The sequence below is a fragment of the Xenopus laevis genome, chromosome 6L (genome assembly GCF_017654675.1).
Source record: "Xenopus laevis strain J_2021 chromosome 6L, Xenopus_laevis_v10.1, whole genome shotgun sequence".
In the NCBI taxonomy this organism is placed as follows: domain Eukaryota; kingdom Metazoa; phylum Chordata; class Amphibia; order Anura; family Pipidae; genus Xenopus; species Xenopus laevis.
Window position 1 is genome coordinate 144,263,028 of NC_054381.1, and position 25,962 is coordinate 144,288,989.

At 37.4% G+C, this 25,962-nt stretch overlaps 1 protein-coding gene across 2 annotated transcripts in view; it reads right to left on the reverse strand.

Moving 5' to 3' along the window:
• Positions 1–262: 262 nt before the first annotated feature.
• Positions 263–25,962, reverse strand: part of rspo2.L (R-spondin 2 L homeolog) — an 86,177-nt gene continuing 60,477 nt past the window's right edge. For both annotated transcript variants that reach the window (XM_018266662.2, NM_001095530.1), the window contains 1 exon segment: positions 263–1,033. In XM_018266662.2, coding sequence (XP_018122151.1) covers positions 918–1,033 — 116 coding nt within the window. In that variant the 3' untranslated portion in view covers positions 263–917.

Genomic DNA, 25,962 nt, shown 5'->3' on the forward strand with positions numbered 1-25,962 from the left:
GCAAATTCGCCAGGCGTAAGGGTGCGAAGTAACACTAGTGAATTTACGCCAGCGTTCGTTAGTGAATTTGCGAAGTAACGAAAATGCCCAACACTAGAGAATTGACGCTAGCGTTAGGCGCTTCGGCGCTTAGTGAATTTGCCCCTGAGTTGGGAGGAAGGATTCACTACCTTCTTATACTCTCACAAAAAACAGATTAGATATAGGTTTGTATTGTATAATGCAACCCTGAGAATTTTGGGCAAATTAAAAAAAACCCTTATTACACAGTAAATAAGTTTATTATGTGTAGCTTCTCAGCACTATGTACAAATAACCAATAGGCTACAAGGGACAATAAGCAGTTACCTCTGTAGTACAGTATATTAGCTTAAACAGTTTCATTATACAACTGTTTTAATAAAATAGGCGCTGGGAACAAACATCACCTAAACAAATATTTCATGTACAATCGTGAAATGTACAGTATGTAAAACAAGCAAAAAAAATTGATATTGGGTCGGTCCCACCAAGGGGTTTCTTTATTCTGTTTTTTTTCCTTTCACAGAAATATACACAAGTCCGAGTAGTTGTAGATCGCTTCTGCAATTTCTACAACAGTTCCTTTTCCAAAAAGAATTCTGCCAGTGCCCCTCACAGGCACTACAATAAAAACCGAAGAAACAATAATTAAAACAAAAAATTCTTTGTCCCAACTACAACACTGATTCAACTCAGCGTTCACTCCTTTTTGGAAGTTCCGGATTGAGGAAAAAAAAATTAAAAATGTATAAATAACACAAACAACCTTGTGAATCGGTTCACATGTTATTTGCAACCAATACTGTTAAAGCAGCGGTTCCGCAGTTCATTCGTGTGCAAGAGCATGTAGCAGCCGTTGTGCACTTAGCAAAAAAGAAAAATGTAAGGATCTGTCTCTATTGGCTAGACCGGTCTGTAGCAAGGACGACACTGTGCTGCTCTTGGGCCCTCTCCAGTAACTTCTTTTTCTTCTTCTTGTTCCTCTTGTCCTTCTTCTTTGTAGTTCTCTTTCCTGCGTGAGCAAAGAACATGTGATCAGTGCTATTAATATTTCTACTTCTGCTGCTGTCAGTATATATAAGAAAGTGTTTGCACACAAAAAGTAGGGGTGATAACAAAGCAATTCCCCTAGTTTAATTTTTAACAAATCTGCCCCCCAAACTGTACAAAAGAAATAAACATAAGTTGTGAAATCTCTAAAAATGATTTTTTTTTTCACTTTTAGAGAAAAAAAACTAGATTTTTCCAAGATTTATTATACCCCAATGCTGCAAAAAGCCTGAATCAGAAAATCCACCATCTCAAACCTGTCAAGGTCCTGTTTAAGTCAATGGGAGAGGGACCTATCACAATTTGAAATTACCACGGTCTGTACAGGGTTTAGCCTGAAAATCCGCCTATTTCTGGGTTCTCTTGAAGAAACTCAAAAAAATCAAGTGATTCGCCAAAAGCCTGAAAAATCCGTACAATTTGAGTTTTCGTTCGCTTGAGTTTCTTCACAATACGATTAAATGTAATTTTTTTATCAAGAAATTAGCTAAAATCGGCATGGGTTTTGGTTGAGATTTTTTATTAATATTATGAGATAAATTCAGATTTTAGTAAATAACTAGACATTCTGGTCAATGACAGCAGAATGACCTATGCAGTATTTTTTATTTATCTGAACCCATGTAATAAGGCAACAAGGTGGGGGCTTAACAAATGGTGAACTGCAGTGAGGTCTTGAACCCATAAGTCTGAAAGCTGCTGCCACTTAGATTTCTACAAATTTACTTTAATCTCCACCTTGCCCCATTTGCATTAGAACTCCATGCACAATATATATATAAATGAATATAAACTCTGTATATGATAGTACCACACTGTAGTCCAATGCACACTTATTTGTAACTCATCTTTTTTGTGCAGTATGAAGCTATGCCAATTTATTTTGGGGGGGGGATATTTTTCCCATCTAAGCCAGATATCTGGTTCTACTTATTGGTTTAATGAAAGCATGTTCTATTGCATAACCTACTAAAGAAAAAACAATAGGTAATAGGAAAAATGAAAACCATCTGGAAGTCATTTGTTGTCAATCAGACTTGGATTGGTCTTCTAACCTTATCAACGTCTAACGATCATAATTAAAAGCAGCACAAGGATTGATGCCACCGACCTTTAAAAAGACTCGAATGTAAGAAGTTATCGATCATCTACAAAACAGAGATTAGCGACTTTGACTATGTTCTGCTCATGTTTGTTCATCTGTGGCACACTGGTCACAAGTTTAAAGGGGCAGTTCAACTCTGATGCAGTCAACTGTACTCTAGTTTCACCTTGAGTAATGTAATAAGTCTAAAGTTTGCCCTCATCTAGTAACCCATAGCAACCAATCAGGTGTGTTTTCACACTAGACCAGTAAATGCTACCTGCTGATAAGTTCTTAATTATATTTGACAGGTCTCAGAATATCACCGTCTGCAAGGCACTCAAAATAAATGTAAAATACTCAGCCTCATGTTGTTTTTGTAAGAGAATTATCAGATTTAAGACTTTGGGAGGAAATGAGGAGGTTAAGCAAAGATGGAAGAACAATGATACCCCAGAGTAAGATAGAATTTATCATATAGTAAAATGGATATTGCACAGACAAAGCTTGGTTTCTCTTGCTCTTGGTATCGTTCCTTAGCAGCATATTTCTAAAAAAAAATTGTATTTCCAAAAAAAAAAAAAAGAAAAAACTTACATAGGTGCAATAAAATGCAGAACTGTGACCTTTCTCAAAATCATGGTTATTTTGTATTTAATTAATTTAACTAGTTTAATTGTTCTCAGATGGGTTCATCTCGATTGAGTTTCAAACAAATTCAATTAATAAACGAGTTTTATTATTGAAAATAAACTTCCCATTGACTTTTGTGGCATCTCAGAAGGTTTTAGGTGGCAAGATTTTAACTTTCATTTTTTCAAGATTTCCATTTGGTCAATGTCAATAAATAGTTTTTCACTGATAACTTCTGGGGGGTGGGGGGTGTCTCAACAAAATTTTAATAAACCACCCAGATAAAGTCACATTTATCAAAGAATGACAACGCAATTCTCTTCAAACTTCACAAATATTCTAAATCCTATTCAAACAAAACAGGCCTTGGAATATTTTAAGGAGCCGTTATTTCCACAAACGTTGGGTACGGAATAAAAATAGATAAGTAGATTTTTCCCTGCAATTCAAGGGTCAGAAATATCCACTAACAAGCCCACAATACTTTCACTGTTACTTGTGAATGTAACTTATTAAATGAAAACAAGACTTTTCCCCATAGTTGTGCGGTTGTGAAATGCAGCTTTGAAGATATGTGTACATGGACCCAAATCTTACGGATTACTTGTGTTTTTTTTCAAGAGCTACAAACATGTTCCACAAGGGGGCACACAATAGCTTTGTTTTTAACGTAGCAATTAATGGAATTAAATACTTTCCCTGTCATTACTTAAAGAAGCAGTCATCACGTAAAGTAGTATGCTATGGAAACCTATATTCATAATTCATATAGACCTTCTTCTCCTACACCAAAAAATGGTCTCCATGAACTTGGCTATATATAAAGGGGCTTGTCCAAGGATTCTCATCAAATGGGTCAACCCAAAAAATAGAGTTATTTACAGTAGTTCAACCTGATACCTTAAATTCACTGAAATGTCTTCCTGCAATAGAAAATAGTAACTAAAATCTGCTGCAGAATGGACTCTAAAACAATTCTTGAGGAAAAAGGTTAAGAAACCCATGGCCTAGGAACAGAAATGTTTATTTATGGAGCAGAAACACTGTATAGGCTTCTGCCAACCATACGACAATGGGATATTCTTGAATCTTATTCCTCCATTGTACTTTACAACTGCTACAGAAGCCTAATGTTTTAAGGAACCCGAGACAAGACTAACCACTAACCTAAAAGAACTGTCACAAGGCAATACACAAGCCCTTAAATGTCCTCTTCCATACTCGCACTCAACGCTACTTTCCACCAGTTGAAACATGATAAAACTAAGCACATTCTGGGAAATCTTCTGTATCTGCCCCCTTATCAAGGTGGCACAACATATGTAACTAGAACTTTAGGTTGTGCTGCTCCACAAAACACACTGGAACTCTCATAGGAGTTCTACCAGTCCCAAAGTAAAAATTAATTGGTTTACCACTCACATATGAACAACATCATCTTTATTTTCCTATAATGTGCTTTCATCAATTCCACCTAAGGCCTATGTGGTCCCACTTCCTTTAAAATTAATGCAAGACGTTTTTCAGGCCCCTTACTATATGGTTGGTCTCCATTCTGAGCAACTAAATGCAACCAACCACTAGTCAGCAGTTACAACAGTTATTAAAGCTGATGTTGCATATAAGATTAATAAGCAACTGTAGGTGTGGGACCTGTTATCCAGAATGCTTGGGACCTGTGGGTTTTTTTCGAATAACAGATATTTCTGTACTTTGGATTTTCCTGCATCATAGTCTACTAGAAAATCATGTAAACATTAAAAACAATATGCTGGTTTTGTTTCCAATAAGGATAAATTATTTCATCGTTTGTATGAAGTTCTGTTTTATTATAACAGAAAAAAATGAAATCATTTTAAAACATTTGGATAAAATGGAATCTATGGGAGTCAGCCTTTATGTAATTTGGAGCTTCCTGGATAATAATTTTTCAGGTAATGGATCCTATAAAATCCTGGAAAGAAGAGCCTAGGCGATATGAAGAACTCAAGCTGTCTCTAGATGTTTCTCCTTAACATTTTACTGTTGAAATATAAGGAACTTATATACTGAAATCATATAATGTTCTCTTCTCTAAAGGTCATGAGAAAACGTAAAGAGCTGCCTCTTTCTATGGAAAGTTCTATTTGTGACCTTGTTTGATTGACTACATCCACAGTTTATCATTCCTTGTTCCCTGGGCCAAGTTAACCTAATAGGACTAAATGAGTAAATAAGTGGGAATCCAGCTAGCAAGTCAATTTTTATAGAGGTTAGTTGACAATTATATATGTAGTTCCATTAAATGATGGAAATAGAAAGAGAAAGTAAAAAATGGAAGATACAGTGGCCCAGTCAACAAACATTATGGGCAACAAACCCTGCAATTACTTGGAACCTGTGATAGTGGGAGACACAGATGGATATTGACTAGTATTAAGTGTATGTTTGGAAAACAGGTCAAGATTTGGGAGCCCTAAAAATATTTTTACCAGAGGCGGCCATTTAAGAAGAATTTGACCATGCAATCAATTGTAGCAAAGGATCCTTCCAACAATCATTATACATCTACTCTTGTATCTTTGGCCATTGCTCATGAGGAAACATTGGGGACCTTTCTTGTCCATTACAGAATGAAAGGGAACCTACATTGATGGGACATACTACTTCAAAAAATTGGCAGTAGCTCTGCTTATATTCAGTAATAGTATTTCAGTGTTATCATAGAGAAACAATGACCAGCACTCCGTTCTGCAGCCCCAAAGTCCCACCTATGGGCATTGCCCAAATTAGTTTGAGCAAGAGCAGGTTTCTTGCAGGCAATTTGTGAAACTAATACGTGTACAAATGTAACGCCAGGGGATCAACCACAGTGAAAGCAAATAAAGTCCAAACAGAGTTTGTGCAGTAAGTAATGTTATGTTACATTATGAGCTGTGACAAGTCTTTACATTATACACCGACGGGAACACAAGGCATGTACTGTCGTCGCATGGAGCAAGTTCCACTTGTGTTTAGAGTAGCCGAGCCACTTAAGGTAATTATAGTATTTTGTCTGAATTTGTTTTCTGTTTATTTTTAAAACTATCCCAGTCATTGAATTAAGCCCAAAAATATTTTGTTTCATCAAGCTCTGGCCACTTAATTGGCTAGCCTTAGCCAAGTATCTAATTGTCGGCTAAAATATATCTTAAATCTCTGACCTGCGTTTTACAACAGTGGATATTAAGAAAGGAAGAAAAAAAAAAACCCTTTGAGTTTCCTAAATCATATAATCAAAGATTTTTTTTTTCCTCAAAGTAAATATAACAGGTCACATGTAGCTCTAGGGTGCTGAACTGTTACAGAAAAAAAAATCCCAAGAGGTGTTTAAAGGGAGTCACAGCAGAGCATACTTTAGTTAATATATGTTAAATAATTACAGGCTACAAATAAGTGGCTTTTACACATGCTAATGAGGTTGTACTTTACTAAACATTTGTCTGTACTAGTCCCCTCCTGCTGTGGCGTGGGTATTATCTCTCAACACTTGCTATTTTGGAACTCTTTTATCTAAAGTCCCACTGTGAAACTAAACGCCTACTTATGTACACGTTGGAGCATCTTGTTGCATTACAGAGTACCCAACAGTTTATCGAAGTTTGTTAGGGTACTGCTTTTATTTATTTTTAATTATTGTGGTTAAAAAAACACTATCTTTATTTAGAGGTGCATCTGCCCCTCTTGGGGTTGATGGGGGGGAGTCAATAATGAAGAGAACGTTATTATGTCTTCTCCTATACAATGATTTCCTGCAATTAAGAATATAAATTCTTCCCTTCATGTTACCCTGAAGAAGTTTCTCCTATGGCAAGGTTCTTTCCTTCTCTGAAATGGTATAAGGACTACTGGACCAGAAAACCAAGAACAATCATGACGTTGGCTTGATTTTAAACATGACCTAACCTTTGTGCTGAGTTCATACAGTATATCTTCTTATATGATATAAGGCTTTGATGGATGGTTTTAAATAGGGATGCACCAAATCCAGGATTCGGTTCGGGATTCGGCCAGGAGTCGGCCTTTTTCAGCAGGATTCGGATTCAGCCGAATCCATCTGCCCGCCGGAATCCGAATTTGCAAATTAGGGGCGGGGAGGGAAATTGTGTGACTTTTTGTCAGAAAACAAGGAAGTAAAAAATGTTTTCCCCTTCCCACCCCTAATTTGCATATGCAAATTAGGGTTCGGATTCAGCTCGGTATTCAGCCGAATCTTTCACACAGGATTCGGGGGTTCAGCCGAATCCAAAAATCCAAATCCAAAGTGGATTTGGTGCATCCCTAGTTTTAAAGTGTAACTACAACACAAAGGACATCAACAATCTTTAAAAATCTTTAAAAAAAAAACAGTTTGGAAAATCCATAACTGTCAATGTTTCCAAACAAAAATCCCATGACATTTTAACCACAAACCATACTTAACTAGGCCGTATATCTGAATGTACTCTGACCATGCTGCCTTTAACCCTTGACCTTTGTTTTATGGACCGTATGTGGAAAACTGGTACAGTTCACATGTACTTGTATCATTGGCAATTGAAAACAATGCTTACTAGTGAAAGCTGTAGTTTTAATATGTAATCAATACGATACCCCCATAAGTCTTTAACGAATGGAAAAAAGTAGTGATGGGTGAATTTGCGCCGTTTCGTTTCGCCGAAAAATTTGTGAATTTCGCGCGAAATGGCAAAAAAATCGCGAAACTGCGCCGTTTTTTTCCACGTCGGCGAATTTTTTCGGGTGAATTTTCGCTGGCATTTCGTGAATTTATTCGCTGGCGGCGAATTGCGCAAATTCGAATAAATTCATCCATCACTAGAAAAAAAAAATAGATTAAAAAACTAAGTAGGAATTTCCAACCATCCAATATTTTCGACATTTATCCACAAGCCAACATTTACCAAAGACAATACAGGAGAATTATTGAGAATGTGTTTGAATTCCAGCATATGGGGTGTTAGAGCTCAGCAAAATTACTGGGCTCTAACACCATTCTGCAAAATGCAAGAAGGGAATTTGCACTCTATCAGTTTTATGTATGTATAGCTTTATTTATACATCACCACTATTCTGTACTACTACATCGTGTCCAAATAAAACCACCGTATGTAAAGGGCTACATGGAATTAGCAGGGCAATATGACCGGACAGTCCCTGGAAATAATACGACTTGCAATTAAAGAATGCTCTGGCCTTTCAATGCCTTGGCCACACATGTTGGCTTTATTTACAGGAAAGTAAAATGAACATAAATTTGACTTGGGGCTGAAAAAGTACATTTCCCCGTAAGCAGTATCATTTGAATTACTGCTTTAATTTTCAGAAAGATTTAATATATACAGTTAAGTATTGTTTACTGGCTTAACCCAATTACTGTAAAACATGTGGTTGATATCCTAGCTCATGCTAAGTACTCTTATAGAAAAAATTAATTTATGCTACAAGTTCTTGAAATTATAATATATAGTTATATAGTATACCAAATTAATATTTACTCTTTGGGATACATAATAATGTTGTGTTCGTACAATGCTCCCAATCAAAAAATCTTTGGCAGGCCCATTTACCCATCATTGGGCTAAGGGTCCGTGTTTTTAGTTATAATAAATCATATAGGGAAATAATACATTTTACATTTATCATGATGTCTAAATAAGTTTTGTTCATGTTTTACAAGAGGAATATGGTTGTAAAGTAGCCATTATACAAACAAATAATTTGCTAAGAACATTCAATCATTCAATGGTTAAAAAAAAACCCTGGCCTTGACCACTTCTATACCATTGACTCATTACAGAGTAGAAAGAAATTAAAAACTATCTGAATTTCTTGATCTATTAGAAAATAAAGTAAATAGAGAGATAAGGATCTGTGGCGCCAACTAGATTTGATTTCAGTGAACAGAATTAGATTATGTTCCATTAGGTACTCGTATTCATTTAAGAGGTTGCAATGAAGATTATTTGTGATATTCCTGCATAATGTAGAACAAAGAAGTAAAAAGTAGAGAAACAAAAAAAAAATCTAACACTGGTGGTGGGGATGGCGGATTTAGATTTCCTATATCCCTATCTCAATGAATTGCACAATGTTAATTGTTAAACATATTGGTTTGAAATCATAATACAGAAACAAAATCCCACTTATTTAGATACTTAAACTTAAATATATATATTTTTAAATATAATTTTACATGCAGATTTGGAAGGCACTCTCCCGCTATTCTTTGAGCAACATTCATCTTTACCATGTATTTCATGTGAAATATTCAAATATTCTGTATGTTTTTGGAATGTGGCTGGAAACTGAAGAACACAGAGGAAACCACTGCAAGTACAGGGAGAACATACAGCCCCCCCGGCTGGAATTGAAGCTAGGACCCCTGACCTGCTAACCACAGGGCTGCCATATTCCCTCCATGTCTGATGTTATGGGAACTCATCTAATGGAACACACAAAATGCTAAACCATCTGCCATTAAAAGAAAGATATATTGTCTTAGACATTAAAGACTTGGTAACATCTGATTTAATAATCCACATTGCAACATGCTGGTAACTGTAATTCAACAGATGGAGGGCCACAAGTTGGACAAGTGATGATGATGCTAAAAACATTTAACCATCTACACATTTCCACTGCTTATGCTGGAGGCCAAAATTTTCCCTAGCCTATAATCAGTCTTTCTGTGATCAAAGCTTCATTATTTAATTTAAAATGTGCATATACTTGGGAAGAGTGGCCACACTTTCAAAGTTGGCCACAAGGGTTCCCCATCTTGTAACTCTGTTAACAGTCTTTGTAAGACTATGCACATGCTCAGATACAGCAAAACTGATTAATAATCAGAATATGCAGACTACACTGGGTCTGCGGATAAAAATCTCTACACAGTCTCTGGCTGCATTACAGGGAAACAAACAAAGATGCTTGAGTTATGGGAAGTAAGGTGGGGGGCTCCCCTGAGTTTTGAAAGTATGATCGTTTCCCTGCAGAGCAGTTAGGGACCGTCTGAAGTTTCCTATCTGCAGCAGTCAGAGCAAGTAAAATTAAGGGGAATTTCAGGTTTCTTATAAAAAACTGGACCATTTTTTTTAAATTAAAATATATTAGAGATAGACTTATTTTTCATTAAAGAAAATAAAAATTGATTTTATTTTTTTGCCTTTGCATCCCTTTTTATCATATCAGTACCTGTTTAAAAGAATAGTAAGGCAGGCATAATGTATCTATACTATGTGATTTACACACACACCAGCACACACCAAAATACCATAAAAACAAAAAAAGCTTGATTAATTGTTACTTTATATTTATAAAGAGATTAAAAGAAAAATCAGGTACAGTATGTATGAAATATAATCACTTTATGTTTTATTGGATGCTCCAAATTCCACAACTTCATTAGTAAGTGTTTCTCTTTGATTCTTTTGGACAAGATCAGAAATGATAGATTTCATGAAAATCCCATTACAAAACATTTTATGTGATTGAATAGCAAGACTATAGGAGGAAATGTAATAAGAAGTATGAAAGATGTTGTTACTACAACCAGCCAGCAGTTAGAATGGACTTGTCTACTGCTGTTAAAATAATAAAAGGATAGATAAGACTATGAGCTAAATTTGCACTAATGATTAGCGATGGGCGAATTTGCGAAAATTTCGTGAAACTGCGCCGGCGTCCGTTTTTTTGATGCCAATGCCCATTTTTCGATGCCGAAACCCGTTTTTGACGCCGACGGCCGCTTTTTATGCCGGCGTCCGTTTTTTTTTGGACGTCTGCGACAATTTTTTTTGATGCCGGCGAACTTTCGACAGCGAATTTTCGCGGGCTAATAAATTCGCCCATCACTACTAATGATTCCATTTCCCTCATAAAAAAGTTCTTAGCTTATTGAAATGCAACCTAAGTTTATCTCCGAAGAGCACAAGCAGAATAATTTGCCCGTAACTAAAGCAAAATGTACCCATGCCCTCTTATCTCATAGGTACAGATGATCTCTTTTAAGACCCAACTCCAGTCCAAAGACTTCTCTGGTTGCCAGAACATTCTCCAGAATTCTGGAAGGACTAACAGACTTTTTTCTGCAATAGACTAAAAGCCATACAGTACATACCACTACACATACATATCACAGTTTCACATAAGGAACTAACAACCCCCTTTCTCCTCCATTTTACGTGAATATATCATATAAAGCAGGCTAAGACTCTTAGCTGCATATTTGTGGATTGTTTTACAGGCATCAAACCATGAATATTGGCAAAACTTCTAAACTTGCTCAATTATTTTGCTCATCATTTTATCTCAATCTAAAGCCTGAGTTGTTCTATAAGGATCCAATGGAAGAAGCATGCGTGATATCCCCTCATCAGCAAGGCTGAGGGGGACCTAAATATCTAATATCCATTAGAGGCTATGAAGGGAAAAGAGAAAAGGTGCACCATAGGAGTCCAGCCATTCCATTCTGCCTGGAGATCAGTCATTCACCACTGGCTTTGCTTTAAAGGCAGCTATAATTTTGGACAGGTAACAAATCTTAAGCGCTGTGTTTAGAAAGCACTGGCAAGCAAGGAAAGGAAAGCTCTTTAAAAAGAATGGATGGTGTGCACCCACCCTCTCTCTAATATCCTCATGACACACGTGTATGCCACAAGCCCTAGTTTATAATTCAAGCCAGTACAAATATACATAAAGTAGAATGGTCCATTTTAAATAGTTTCCCTTTAATATTCTATCTAACTTTTAAAAAGTCAAAAGAACATATGTAAAAACCAACTTGATACCTGTCTAGGTCCTTGACTTACTGGCTACACTTTGAGTGATTGACAGTTTTTTTGAGTACATATGGCCCTCTCTGAGCTTATCATTTTTTAACCCTGCACCAGAAGTCTGAAGTCTTCATTCCTGCCTTTTCAGTCAAGCATTTGGTTGGGTATATTGAAACATGAAACTAATAGTCACATGCCTATAGTTGCATGAATATCTTGCACATTGGGAGCAATCTATAAGTTGACATTTTAAAATTCTCAAATGAGTGAAGACACTCCCAAACACTGTCTACTGGTATTCCCCACCTAACTACTGCCGTGCTCCCTGATATAGGTGCTGGTGTCCATTTCCACAGTTCTGGGTCCCAGTCACCCAATTTACTCTGAATAGTTCTACCATTACCACCCTTAGTACCAACAGGAGAGTGTGAGTATGCTTGGGATATTTCATTGGCACTCTGACCCCAGCCTGGACTGACTGACAACAAGAAGTTACATTATTTATACTTCTTGAGGAAGTGACCAGTTTGAGTCACGAAACGCGTCAAGCCATGCTCCCCCCCTGCCTGCAACATCCATGTGTTCAGACTTTGCTTTTATTATTACGTCTTGAATAAATTCGATGTTTTATACATTTTTTGCCTTACGGATCAAGTGATTACAGCAGCATGCTTTGGAGGATTTGTTACTTTATTTAAACCATACTTGCTATGCCACCCATTTTAAGTCCATCTGTTGTACAGTAGAAGTTAGAAGATCAATGGGCAAATTATCTTGACAACCTCAAACACCTGTTTTTTTAAGCCCACTCTATTCATCAATATTCCACACCCACTTTATGTAAAATTAGAATCTGGTCCCTGTTCCACTGCTTTTGTTAATTTATATTCTGAGGTCAAAGGTCTAATTATTTGTGGTCCAAGCCCCTACACCCTGTACCAGTGCCCCAATGCCTAGAAAGCAACGGTTGCATTACTCTGACTTTCTCTCTATCCAACTTACTAATTCAACAATTAGTTTTCCCCTTTAAATGAGTGATTTTGCATTTGCACAGGGCATATCCCCTAGCCAAGGTTTCTTGCTGATACAACTGTCTAACAGATGTGAATACTTTTCTCAGACCCTGCAATGCTGAATGTACTCAAGACTATCGCACATATTCAGGTCTCCTGTACCTACTGGAACTTCCGCTCATGTTAATCCATCACCTCAGAAGGCTACACATGACCCCTCGTGTTTCTTTTCATTATACTAATGTTTCTTCTCATGGATAGATCAAATACCAACAAGACAATGTATATGGTGGAAACAATTATGTCAGTATTCTCTTTTGGTGAACTACTCAATATGCACAACAATGCATTGTTTGATTCATGATATGAAAAATGAACTAGAATTTAAATGTGAAAGAATGGAATGTTCCCTATGTATCTGTAACCTATCAGTGTATACACTCCAATTTAAGCAGCCATATGATATTATCCTTCAGGCTCTATGGATACTCCCCCTTATGAACAGCTTCTGTTAAATACCATGTAGTGCACGCAAATACAACACAACTTGGTGACTTCCACATGTATCAGTGATGTCAAACAATTACACAAATTGCCATAATTATTCTAACTAGTGTGTTGTCCAAAAAGTACTTATGCTTTCAGTAGCCCTTAGAATCTTCACTTGTAAGAGGACTTCCCTGCAAGCAGACATGTTTCAAAGCTTTGGTTTTATTTGTATACTAGTCTGCATACCTCCATGTACAGATTTATTGCAAAGTGAGACCTCCTGCATTTGCACAGAAAGTTTACTTGCTATGTTTATTTTTTGGAACTCACAAACTCTTTGCAATTATACCATATTATGAAGTAGCAATATTTCAAGTAGTGGACCAGATAGTTGACCTACTAAATGTTCTTGGGCCAGATTCTATCAATTCTACACTGCTTTGCAAAAGTATTCACCCCCTTGGCTGTTTACCTATTTTGTTACATTCCAACCTGTAATTTAAATGTTTCTTAATCTTATTTTATGTGATGGATCTGTGAAATGATGGTGAAGTGAAATGAGAAAAATTATATATAAAAAATAATTAAATTGAAAATTGCCATGTGCATATGTATTCACCCCCTATGCCATGAAGCCCCTTAAAAATCCTGGTGCAACTAATTACCTTCAAAAGTCACATAACTAGTGAAATGAAGTCCACTTGCATGCAATCTAAGTGTCACATGATCTGTCAGTTATAACGCACCTTTTCTGACATGGTACAACACAACGATGGTACCACAACAAACCTGACAAAAAAAGGGCTGCCCACCAAAACTCACAGACCAGGCAAGGAGGACATTAATCAGAGAGGCAGCACAGAGACCAAAGGTAAACCTGAAGGAGTTGAAGAGTTCCAAAGCAGAGACTGGAGTATCTGTCCATAGGACCACAATAAGCCGTACACTCCATAGAGCTGGACTAGAGTGGTCAGAAAAAAACATTACTTAAAGTTAAAAATAAGAAGGCACGTTTTGAGTTTGACAAAAGGCATGTGGGCGAGTAAGGAGGAAGGTGCTCTAGTCAGATGAGTCTAAAATTTTACTTTTCGCCCACCAAGGAAAATGCTGTATCTGGCGCAAACCCAACACATCCCATCACCCCAAGAACACCATCACCACAGTGAACATGGTGGGGACGTTTTTCAGCAGCAGGGACTGGGAAAGTGATCCGAGGGAAAGATGGATGTTGCTAAATACAGGGATATTCTTGAGCAAAACCTGTGTCAGTCGTCCTGTGATTTGAGACTGGGACGGAGGTTCAACTTCCATGAGGACAATGAGCTGAAGCATAAGGCTAAAGCAACACTCGAGTGTGTTTTAGGGGAAACATTCAAATGTGTTGGAATGGCCTAGTCAAAGTCCAGACCTCAATCCAATTGAAAATCTGTTGTTTGCTTCACAATAAAAATATATATATATATATATATATATATATATATATATATATATATATATATATATATATATATATATCTTCAAAGTTGTAGGTATGTTCTGTAAATGAAATGGTGCAAACTCTCAAACAATCCATTTTAATTCCAGGTTGTGAGGCAACAAAACGTGAAAAATGCCAAGGGGGTGAAAACTTTTGCAAGGCACTCTATTATACAATGCAGACAGGCAGCCATAAAAACACCATGGAGGACCATATCCAGCCTGTGGGCCTCCACTTGGACAGCCCTGTTAAGAAGTACAACATTCTGCCTTTAGATTTACACAATGTTTTTGAAGACCAAGCTATTCAGAACAGCTCCGAGCAACACTGTCACTGCCACCTTTGGTTTTTATAGGTTACAGGGCCTAGGCAAAAAGTACACTTTGCTCTATCCTTGACATCTTGGCTACTATGATCACATTTTAGTTCTATGCTGTTGCTCTGGTTTTTCAGCTCATGTTTCATTGTCTATTTAATCACTTTAAGGTCTGTCCTGTCCTGATTTGTGAGTAGGCCTTCAGAAAACCCTGCTAAGATACTAACTACAGTGAAATTTCACAAACTCATCTAGTTTGTCATTCAGTCATACATTATTGGATTTTTTTTTGGACAACATATTTCTAAGCGATAAACATCTAGTTAGGATAGATAATTCAGAACTGAATAATGTTTGAATCCATCTATATGAGCACAAAGGAGGTTGAGAGATCGATTGACCACACGGACCACTGATTCCAAGTGACCAGATCTTTGCGCCAAACTGAATGATCATTAGTAAACTTCAGCATCCAACCATAGACTTACTGAACAGAATATGACTGCTTGGCCCTGGGGCCTAATGATCAGATTGGAGAAGTATCAGCTTTAGAGGGAGAGATATTTGAGAAACCTTGCCAGGATAGATTATAATCACATTTCAACATAGCTCAGCCTGCTTTTTTTCCATGTTAAACACAATAATTAGTAAATTTGTTCCTTGCCATCAAACTAGTTAGAGAGGTTAAATACTTAAAATGCTTTCAGTTACGCTTCAGTTTAATTTGGATACTTTAGGGAAACTGCATACTGATCTTTTTGCCACATGTCTGGTGCTTGAAACCCAAAAGGTCCTGCAAGGTCGCAACCTTTTCTTGAACTTCTCAAGCCAAGTTCTCAATATATTTGACACACTATGAGGCAATGGGCACATTAGATTACAACCTCTTCAAATTTGCAACAGGATCTGTTCTTGTCCAAATGACATCCAGCAGAGACCAACCTCATGGGACTCCAGAAAATGACTGGCCTTATGTTTCCAATAGCACACAATCCTGACAAAGTATCGCACAGAAAACAACATCTGCAACACTATACTGAAAACTGCAAAATGTTGACAAATTAACCTTTTTGAACTGACCAGTCTGAGCATGCTAGAATAGCAATTAGGGGATCCAACGATGAAGAATTTTTATTTCTCAGCTGCACCTGGAAACCATGATTAAAGGTTCTTTAAATTGACCAATTCAGTAGGATGAATACCACTTTGTTAAAATGATATTGAAGAGACTAATTTTGAATTTTGACTGCTGTGGTGTACCATAAAAATCTCACCAGTATACAAATTCCATTTAATACACAATACAATATACAATTCCTTCATACTCCACAGTAGAAATTAGAAAAATAGAGTTTTAAGTTAACACAAGTTCCAATGTTGCTTTTTTGTGTGTCCTAGGCCTATAGTTCTTTTATTTCATAATTCTTGATAATTATAACACAGGTGTGGAACCTTTTATCCAGAATGCTCAGGGGCTGGGATTTCTGGATAAGGGGTCTTTCCATAATTTGGATCTCCATACCTCCATACTAACAAAACAAAAAAAATTCATTTAAATATTAAGTAAACCCAATAGGATTATTTTATCCTCAATAAAAGTAATTACAGGTATAGGGTCCCTTATCCGGAAACCCGATATCCAGAAAGGTCTGAATTACGGAATGGCTGTCTCCCATAGACTCCATTTTATCCAAATAATCCAAATTTTTAAAAATGGAAGCAAAACCAGCCTATTGGGTTTATTTAATGTTTAAATGAATTTCTAGTAAACTTAAGACACGAAGACCCAAATTACGGAAAGATCCATTATCCGGAAAACCCCAGGTCCCGAGCATTCTGGATAACAGGTCCCATACCTGTATATCTTAGTTAGGGTCAAGAAAAATGGACTGTTTAATTATTACAGATTAAAAAACTAAAATATTTTTTTAAAATTCTAATTATTTGGTTAAAATAGAGTCTATGAGAGATTGCGTTCCAGCAATTCTGAGCTATCTGGATAATGGGTTCCTGGATAACAGATCCTATACCTGTACAAGTTCTACGTCAGAAAAGACCATTTAAATGTGGTGTTCAGCCTTGGAGATTTCTTGGGACAACGCAGCCTTCACCTTTTTAAAAGGACAGCAAGAATTATTTCTTCATTGAAGTTTTCAAAATTTAATATTCTCACCTTGGGCTTAAGGCACACAGGGCCTTTGATCACCACAATCTCTAGTGGAGAATCATGGCAATCGAAAAAACCTTAACTCACTTATCACAGCTTCCCATAACAAAACACGTGTAGAGTTCTGCCAATAACAATAGGTCAATATCTATCTATGAATGGCAGAGTTCTCTTACAGTGCATTGCAATTGTCTAACAAGCCAAGTGCCATAGGCCTCAGCCCTTAATCCAAACAAGCAGATTCATGTAAACTAAAGGCATCTCATTTTATACAATCCAAAGGAAAAACATGAAAGCTCTAGAGTTCAAAATACTTAAATTTGGACATACACGGGTCAACGTTGTGCATATCTAACCAATTAGCACAAGGGAGAATCTGTACAGCTTGCACTGGGCTCATGTTTAGGGCATTATAACAACTCTATTTTCTTTTACAGGTATAGGATCCCTTATCCGGAAACCCGATATCCAGAAAGCTCCGAATTACGGAATGTCTGTCTCCCATAGACTCCATTTTATCCAAATAATCCAAATTTTTAAAAATGATTTCCTTTTTCTCTGTAATAATTAAACAGTAGCTTGTACTTGATCCAAACTGAGATATAATTAATCCTTATTGGGGGCAAAACCAGCCTATTGGGTTTATTTAATGTTTGAATGAATTTCTAGTAGACTTAAGGCATGAAGACCCAAATTACGGAAAGATCCATTATCCGGAAATCCCAGGTCCCGAGCATTCTGGATAACAGGTCCCATTGCTGTATTAGGTTTCCCGGGATTGTGTTCTATACACAAAATATAGTAGATACTGTTTTCAAGCACAAATAAAATGTATTTTGATGGCATTATACCTCAGGATATACCTCATTATACCTATACTACAGGAATGGCTTAATTTATATATGGGAAATATCCCATCACTTTTAAGGACAATCGGTCATAGAATATTTATAAAATGCTGGGACAATAGAATATGGTAGGAAATGTACTTTCTCTCTTCATTTTGTAAAGCCATTGAAAACAAAAAAAACAGGCTTCTGTTTCAATTATTTATGGCTTCAGACTCCAGATAGATGAACTTCCAGACTTGCAGACCAATTTAAAGAGCTTTTACTCCTGGGATATCTTTATGCCTAAGATTGCAAGCTTGTTTGGTCAGCTGTATGCCGACTGCTAGTACATACTATATTTCTTTAATTTATGATGTTCTGCTACTGTTTCTTTTTAAAGACATGGGAGGTGTAGGTCTTGCATTGATGACTTTCTGTAACATTCCAGTAATGGTTTAAACGTTGAAAAGTAGAAGGCTGACTTCTAGGCTTTATTCTTAACAGTAATGGCTGGACATGGTGGCCCCCTGCCAAACATCTTCCATGAGGAAAAGAAAAGTTGTCTGGAAATTGATTCTGATTGGAGGAACTTGGGCCTTCCATTATGATGTTCCACTCCTTCTACACCCAATGGTATTGTACCTAGAGAACTTATATAAGTCATCTGAACGAAAATGTCCAACTGCTCTTGTTAATTCAATGGTGTTTTTTATTTTGGAATGAAATCAGTGGATAGACCTCAACTGGAATTTTGAGATGTATTTGAATTAAAGGAGAAGCAAACCCAAAAGTTAAAAAAACCTACCCCCCCCTAGGCAAACGCCCCTAACTTTTTACTTACGCCTCAGTGGAGATTCAGGCGTCAGAGTTCACGGACGCCATCTTCAGGCAATTCTGTAATCTTCAGAATGAGACCAGTGCTCTGGCAATTTTCGTGAGTTTCGGCGCAAGCGCAGTTGTAGCGTAGCAGAAAATTGCACCAACTGCGCATACGTGCTCCACTGGTCTCATTCTGAAGATTACCAAAGAGAAGAAGATGGCGCCCGTGAACTCCGCCGGACAGAATCTGCACGGAGGGCTAAGGCATTTGCCCGGGTTAACACTTAGGCTGGGGGGAGGAGGGGGTCTATGTAGGGTAGGGGGGTAGAGTTTTTTAACTTTTGGGTTTGCTTCTCCTTTAAGAAAAAAGATATACATAATATAATTATGTTTGAAAAGTGTTATCAACTCATTGGAAAGGAAAGTACATTGCAGATGCAGGTAAGCCATATTGCAGAGGATAACCAGGCAGGTCATACAGAGAGCACTACTGAAACATCAACAGTTTGATTACATTATAACGGCAGTGGAATAAATACTGTGTATTCCTACAACCAGGAAACTGAAGTAGAAAAGGCCAATGCGCTTCACAAACACTTGAATACTCATAACACGCATCTCCCCGGGGTTAGGTTTCTAGGACCTTCGAACAGCTGTTTTGTTTCAGAACCTACAATTATATGCAATTTCCAGTCTAAACTAGCAGTTTTCAAGAAAGTCTTTTCTTTTAATAATATTTACCTATGTTTTCACGTTCCTCCTTTCAATAATGCTTAAGAACTGTTTTATTTGGTTTATTTATTCCGAATGTATTTACAAAGATGTGAGCAAGCGCTACCTTTACTGTTTAATACACGTTTTAGGCTTAGGTTTAGGCTAGAATTGAAATATTAAATTATGCCCATAGAGCTTGGGCAATTAACAATATTTGGATTTCCTCTCATGCATCGTATTATTTTGAAAAAAAATTAATGCTTTTACTTTATTTTTCTAAAACTCTAAAACTTTTTTTCTACAAAATGTGAGATTTATTAAGTAATAAAACCCATGAAAAACACTAATACAAAACTTAAAAAAAAAGCAGTTGAGGTCCTATAGAATTCAAGGGGATCCTATTGTGTGATCTTATATATATATATATATATATATATTTATTTTTTCAACCATTTTTTGTATTTTGCTAATAATTGTCAAACAAACTTGAGTTTTTAGAGTTTTACAGATCAGCATTTTTTCCCATTCATACTGTTTATATTCAGATCTTATTAACTTGTTTGTGGTTTTAGAGAAATCTATTTTATTCATGGTTTCAAAAAGCTCTAATACTACTAAAATTCAACTCTTTATAAACGGGCCTCTACGAATCAATAATTCTGAACGTGCTGACCACTGCTTAGTAAATTCCGGAGCTCAATCCCCATAATTGCCCTCATCAACTTGTTGGCCACTAACAGAGAATATTAGGAAAATAACATTATTCCAGCAGAATTTTGAGTAAATATACAATGAGCACAGTCTTGTCATTTACATGTGTGGCATAGACCCAAATGACCTTCCATTTATGTAACTGAAACTACAATTTACACCAACCAAATATCTTCTGTCTTAAACCTTTTTCTCCTGTGGCTCTTTAATCTAGCACCAATATCATCTGTAAGAACTCTCCTTCAAACCTAAATCCTACATCTGGGAGCATAAAAGTTCTTGATTTAGTTTTGGCATGTTTGGGCCAATGCCCAAACTGTAGCACTATTGGATCCCTAAAAAGTTACTTTCGCTGTAAGTTTTTGGGGGAAGAGACCACCTTCCTCCAGAGCCTCTCCATAACTATGTAAATTAGGGAAAACACGTTATATTTACCGAGGATAACTCATGGATGGTTTGGATAACATACACAAAATGAGGCTTGGTTGTGGAAATGCCAGGACTGTATCTGAATCCCAACCATAGTTGATCAAATCAAGAGAGGGATTAATGAGCAATTTATTGGTGGGTTTCTAAAACTGGTTGAAAAGTTTATTTATATGTTTTATTATTAAATCTAAATGACTGCTTGCATTAGTTTGCAAACCATTAAAAACAAACCACAATGAGTCATAGTAAGGTTTGCACTGGTGGAATACCCCTCGTTAGGCATGTAACATATCTATCCAACTGTCTTCCCAGGTTCCTCCAAGTTCAGACCACAATAAATTTATATTGCAGTTGTGACATTGGGACAGTGCACATGGACTTATGTACAGAACCTATACAGACCAGGGCTGGCCACGTAGAAGAGAAATTGAGTAATTAAGACACTGCTTGTCATATTATAAGGTAGTTATGTTATGCTGGTGAACAGCAAGTATCTACAGTAGACAAAATATATACTCCTCTAATATTGCAATAGCAAATTAATACTTAAAAGCAATTGCAAAATGGTTGATTAATGTGTAAAAATAAATGATTCTGGAAAAAGCTCACAATATGGCAGGCGTATGCCTAACAGTAATAATGTGACACTAGTGATGGGTGAATTTGCGCCGTTACGCTTCGCCGAAAAATTCACGAATTTCGCTAAATGGCCAAAAATTTGCGAAACTGCGCCGGTGCCCGTTTTTCAGAAAAAAATTTTTTTCGACACCGGCGAATTTTCGCGGGCGTTTGGCAAATTTATTTGCTGGCGGCGAATCGCGCAAATTCGCCGCGAATTCACGCCTGCCGAATAATTCGCCCATCACTATGTGACACCACAAGACAGAGGGGCAAATTAATCAAGGGTTGAATATCGAGGGTTAAGTAACCCTCGATATTCGACTGGGGAATGAAAATCCTTTGAAGTCGAAGGATTTTGTGCAAAAAGTTCGATCGAAGGAATAATCGTGCGATCGAACGATTCGATGGATTTTAATCCAACGATCGAAGGATTATCCTTCGACCAAAAAAACTTAGCCAAGCCTATGGGGACCTTCCCCATAGGCTAACATTGGGTTCGGTAGCTTTTAGGTTGCGAACTAGGGGGTCGAAGTTTTTTCTTAAAGAGACAGTACTTTGACTATCGAATGGTCGAATAGTCGAACGATTTTTAGTTTGAATCCTTCGATTCGAAGTCGAAATCGTAGTCGAAGGTCGAAGTAGCCCATTCAAAGGTCAAAGTAGCCCAAAAAACACTTCGAAATTCAAAGTTTTTTTACTTCGAATCCTTCACTCGAGCTTGGTGAATGGGCCCCAGAATGTAGATAGAAATTCATAGCGTATGCTGGCAATCAGTATAACAGATCCCACTAATAATTCAGAGAAGGAAGGTTCTGGGCACACATTAAATTAACTCCCAAACCTTACTGTCTAGTTAAAGGAATATACAGAACTAATAAACCTTAATAAGAGGTGTGTATTTTCCCTTTAGCTATGCAGGAAAGCAATGGAAGCAAAGCAGACTGCATTAAACTATATAAAATGTACAAGTCATCCTGACAAAAGGAAATCTGTAATGCGACATGAAGAAGACAGACGTCAAACTAGGCACAAGCTTAAATCTCTATTGTGCAATATTTTAGTGGAATGGCTTTCTTTTGCTAACCCTGCAGTGACCTGGAGTTTTTCTATAGATATTTCTAAGAATAGCACATCTGTTCTTCTTTAACGGTGTAACATGAGATTTTATACCCAGTATAAATGTGTAGGCCCCCTGCAGGTCTATGGATCTTTGCCAAAGTCTTCAAATGAGAATATTTATTTTAATGGTGGTGATCAGCCTTCCCAAAAACCAGCATACAAAACGGGTCTAATAGATGGAGGCACAGAGGCTAACATTAAGGCGTTAATTCATTTACTGCCCATTTTTTAGAAGGCTCGGACTAGGCGTTTATAATCCAGGGATTTCTGATGAAGTTTATTGCCCGTACATTCGTAAGAAATTAAGGTTTTGGTAGTTAATTGCATGGCACACCAAATATGATAAAATGTACTTTCTGCAGAATTGTGGTGAGCTATTCTCCTGAGTGGAAGCTGTTGGACTCAATCAGTGAGGTCACTTTAATGCATGACGTCACAATGCACAGACATAAGCATCAAACTTATAGCCATAAATCAAATTCTGATGCTAATTTGCCTTTGAATAAAGAAGTGAATAAAGAAATAAAGATTTGCTTTTGATTTATATGATTATGAGTATTACATGGTGCAAAAAAATGGACCCAAAAAAATTCGCCACAAATCCGCGCCTGACTGTTTGAATACAGGTTTTTATTTGTATATGTTCTTTTTTTTGCTTAAGTGCCACCCCTTTCCATTTGAATTGCAGTGTATATTACATATATAGTGGCACAGTGACTGTAAAATAAAACCATAGAGAGCTTGTATGACACATCCAGAATGCATAATCTGGAAGCCTGATATCCAGAAATCTTCAAATTACGGGAAGGCATTCTCCTATAGACTCCATTTTAGGCAAATAATTAAAATTGTTAAAAATGATTTCCTTTTTCCTATGTAATAATAAAACAGTACCTTGTACTTGATCCAAACTCAGATATAATTAATCCTTATTGGAGGCAAAACCAATCCTATTGGGTTTAATTTGTGTTTAAATTATTTTTTAATAGACAAGGTGTGAAAATCCAAATTACAGAAAAAGATCTGTTATCTGGAAAACACCAGGTCTTCAGCATTCTGGATAACAGGTCCCATATCTGTATATGCAGACTGCCAATGGTCCAGTTGTTTCTGGTTTCAGACTAAACTTTAATTTGCTTGTTGGATATGTTATGTACAGTTGAAAAATAGATTTTATATAAAGCAAACCCTACTGTGATTTGGATACCTGCTTGAAGTTACCTTGGGTGTCATCGCCTCTTACTTTGGAAAAAGGTATAACCTTTTCCTATTCTCACAATATATCTACAACACAAAACACACTCTGAGTGTGGCGCTTTTGTGATTTATATTTCTATTTTCACTGACACCCAGGTACTTGATCTAGAGATTGCAGTGGTCCAGCTTTTCAATGGAGGGTAGTGGACTTTGCACTGTGTGGTTAGTATTCCAATTGTGTATGATTTGTAGACAGTTTAAAGGTTAGTATAATAAAAGTCTGATTTTGCCTTTGCTTTCCTGCTTTGCCAGGGGTTGTGAGTAACAGATGTCTTTAAGGGGCACATTTACTAAGGGTCGAAGTGAATTTTCGAATTTCAAAAACGTTGAATTTGGAAGTAATTTTTGGATACTTCGACCATCGAATAGGCCAAATTCGACTTCGATTCAAAGTGAAAAAAAAAGTTAGACTTCGACACTTCACCATCTTAAACCTGCAGAATGGCTGTTTAGCCTATGGGGGACCTCCTTTAACCTACCTTGAATGTTTGGGCAAGTTTTGAGAAATCGAAGGATTTTTGGTAAAATTGTACAAATTGTTCGAATCGAAGGATTTCATCGTACGATGGTACGATTTTAAAAATCCTTCGACTTCTAATGTCGAACTACCCTATTCGATGATCGAATTTCGGAGTTTTTTGCACTTCGAAATTCAACCCTTAGTAAATGTGCCCCATAGAGTCCTTAATCTTAGACTGTACTAATAAATGGCAGTTGGCCTCTTTTTTTTGAGGTGGCTGATCACCCAAGCCAACATTTTGTCTAAATGGAAGTGTGGGCAATAGTATCACCTATACTAAGATCAGGTCATTGAAATAAAGAACAGAGATGTGCACATATGCATTTGTAATAGCCCAGATAAACACTCTCAGCTTTTAGCTATTGCAAATGTAGAAGAAACAGGTGTTGCCTGTTGTGCCTAAAAGCAGCAGAAGATGAGAGCACCTAGGTATTCTGCAGAAGTATTTCTGATAACAGACCTTGCCAAAACAACCATCCCCACAATGACCTTGCTTTAAAGCCTCCTTGGCAGTACCTGCCGCCAGCCGGCACTTTATCTTCTGATCTCATGGGAAGTTCAAGGATTACCTCGCATGTGCTCATCCTTCAATTATAGAAGTCTAAATTATCTTGTAAAAACAGACACTGAAATGAAGTGGGATTGTAATCATTGACCTCAACGAAAAAATACCAGTCTTTAAAGTTTGTTAGAGAACAAAAGCCTTTAGTTGGGATTCATTATGGAAATCTGGCAGAATAATGTAAAGACTCTCAGATACATGGTCTTTCTGTACCCCTTTAGGGTCTGGCCACACGGGCAGATTCGGGGAGATTAGTCGCCAGGCGACAAGTCTCCTTTTCTTCATGTTGACTAATCTCCCCAATCTGTCTGCCCCTGCCTTCCGCCGGCTAAAATTTAAATTGACTGGGGGCAGGCACACGGAGCGCTTCATTTTCCGAAGTCGCCCGAAGTTTCCTTGTAAGGCAATTACCGGCGACTTTGGAAAATGATGCGCTCCGTGTGCCTGTCCCCAGGTGTTTTACATTTTAGCCGGCAGAAGGCAGGAGAAGGCGGATCGGGGAGATTAGTCGCCGCGAAGAAGAGGAGATTTGTCGTCTGCCGACTAATCTCCCCGAATCTGCCCGTGTGGCTAGACCCTTAGTTGCAGGTAGGGTTGCCACCTTTTTTAAAATTCTTTACCGGCTGGTGGGGGCGGGGACACAAATGGGCGGGCCGTGACGTCAAAATGGGTGGGCCGTGACGTCAAAAGGGACGGGGCCACGCCACGGACGCTAAAAGAGGCAAAAGAAAAGCTAAGTTCCAGGGGATTGGAGACAGGCCGAGGGCTCTTTTTAATCGTATTACAAATTTACCGGCAGCTACATTACAATTTGTAATACCGGCCCTGGCCTTGGCAAGTATTTTACCGGCTAGGCCGGTAAAATACCAGCCGGGTGGCAACCCTAGTTGAAGGGTATACCTAATCACTATCCCCCTCTATTACACAGAATACCTTCCATTATACGGCTGAAGTCCAGCATAATCCCCCGACACTCACTCATTACTCAGCATAGTTTCCTTCCATCCTGGTAACCCCCTTTCATAAAAAAGCTACCCTGCCTGTATAGCTCCCAAGACAATATATAAAAGTATATTTGGAGGGTATGGGGCCATTGCAGCTTTCTGGAGTATCAACAATCCTCATTCCAGTCTTAAGTTTTATAGGGGTAGGACATGTGTCCCCAACAAAATATTCCTAAATTATAAATTAGATTTAAGTAACTGCAGTGGCCATTTATTATGGCATTAATGGGTAATACACGATAACTACTTTTGCTATCATCTGAAAATATTACTCCTGCTTTTTATTTCAGTTGTAAATACTTACTTCCGACTACACAGTAGAATAACAGATAAT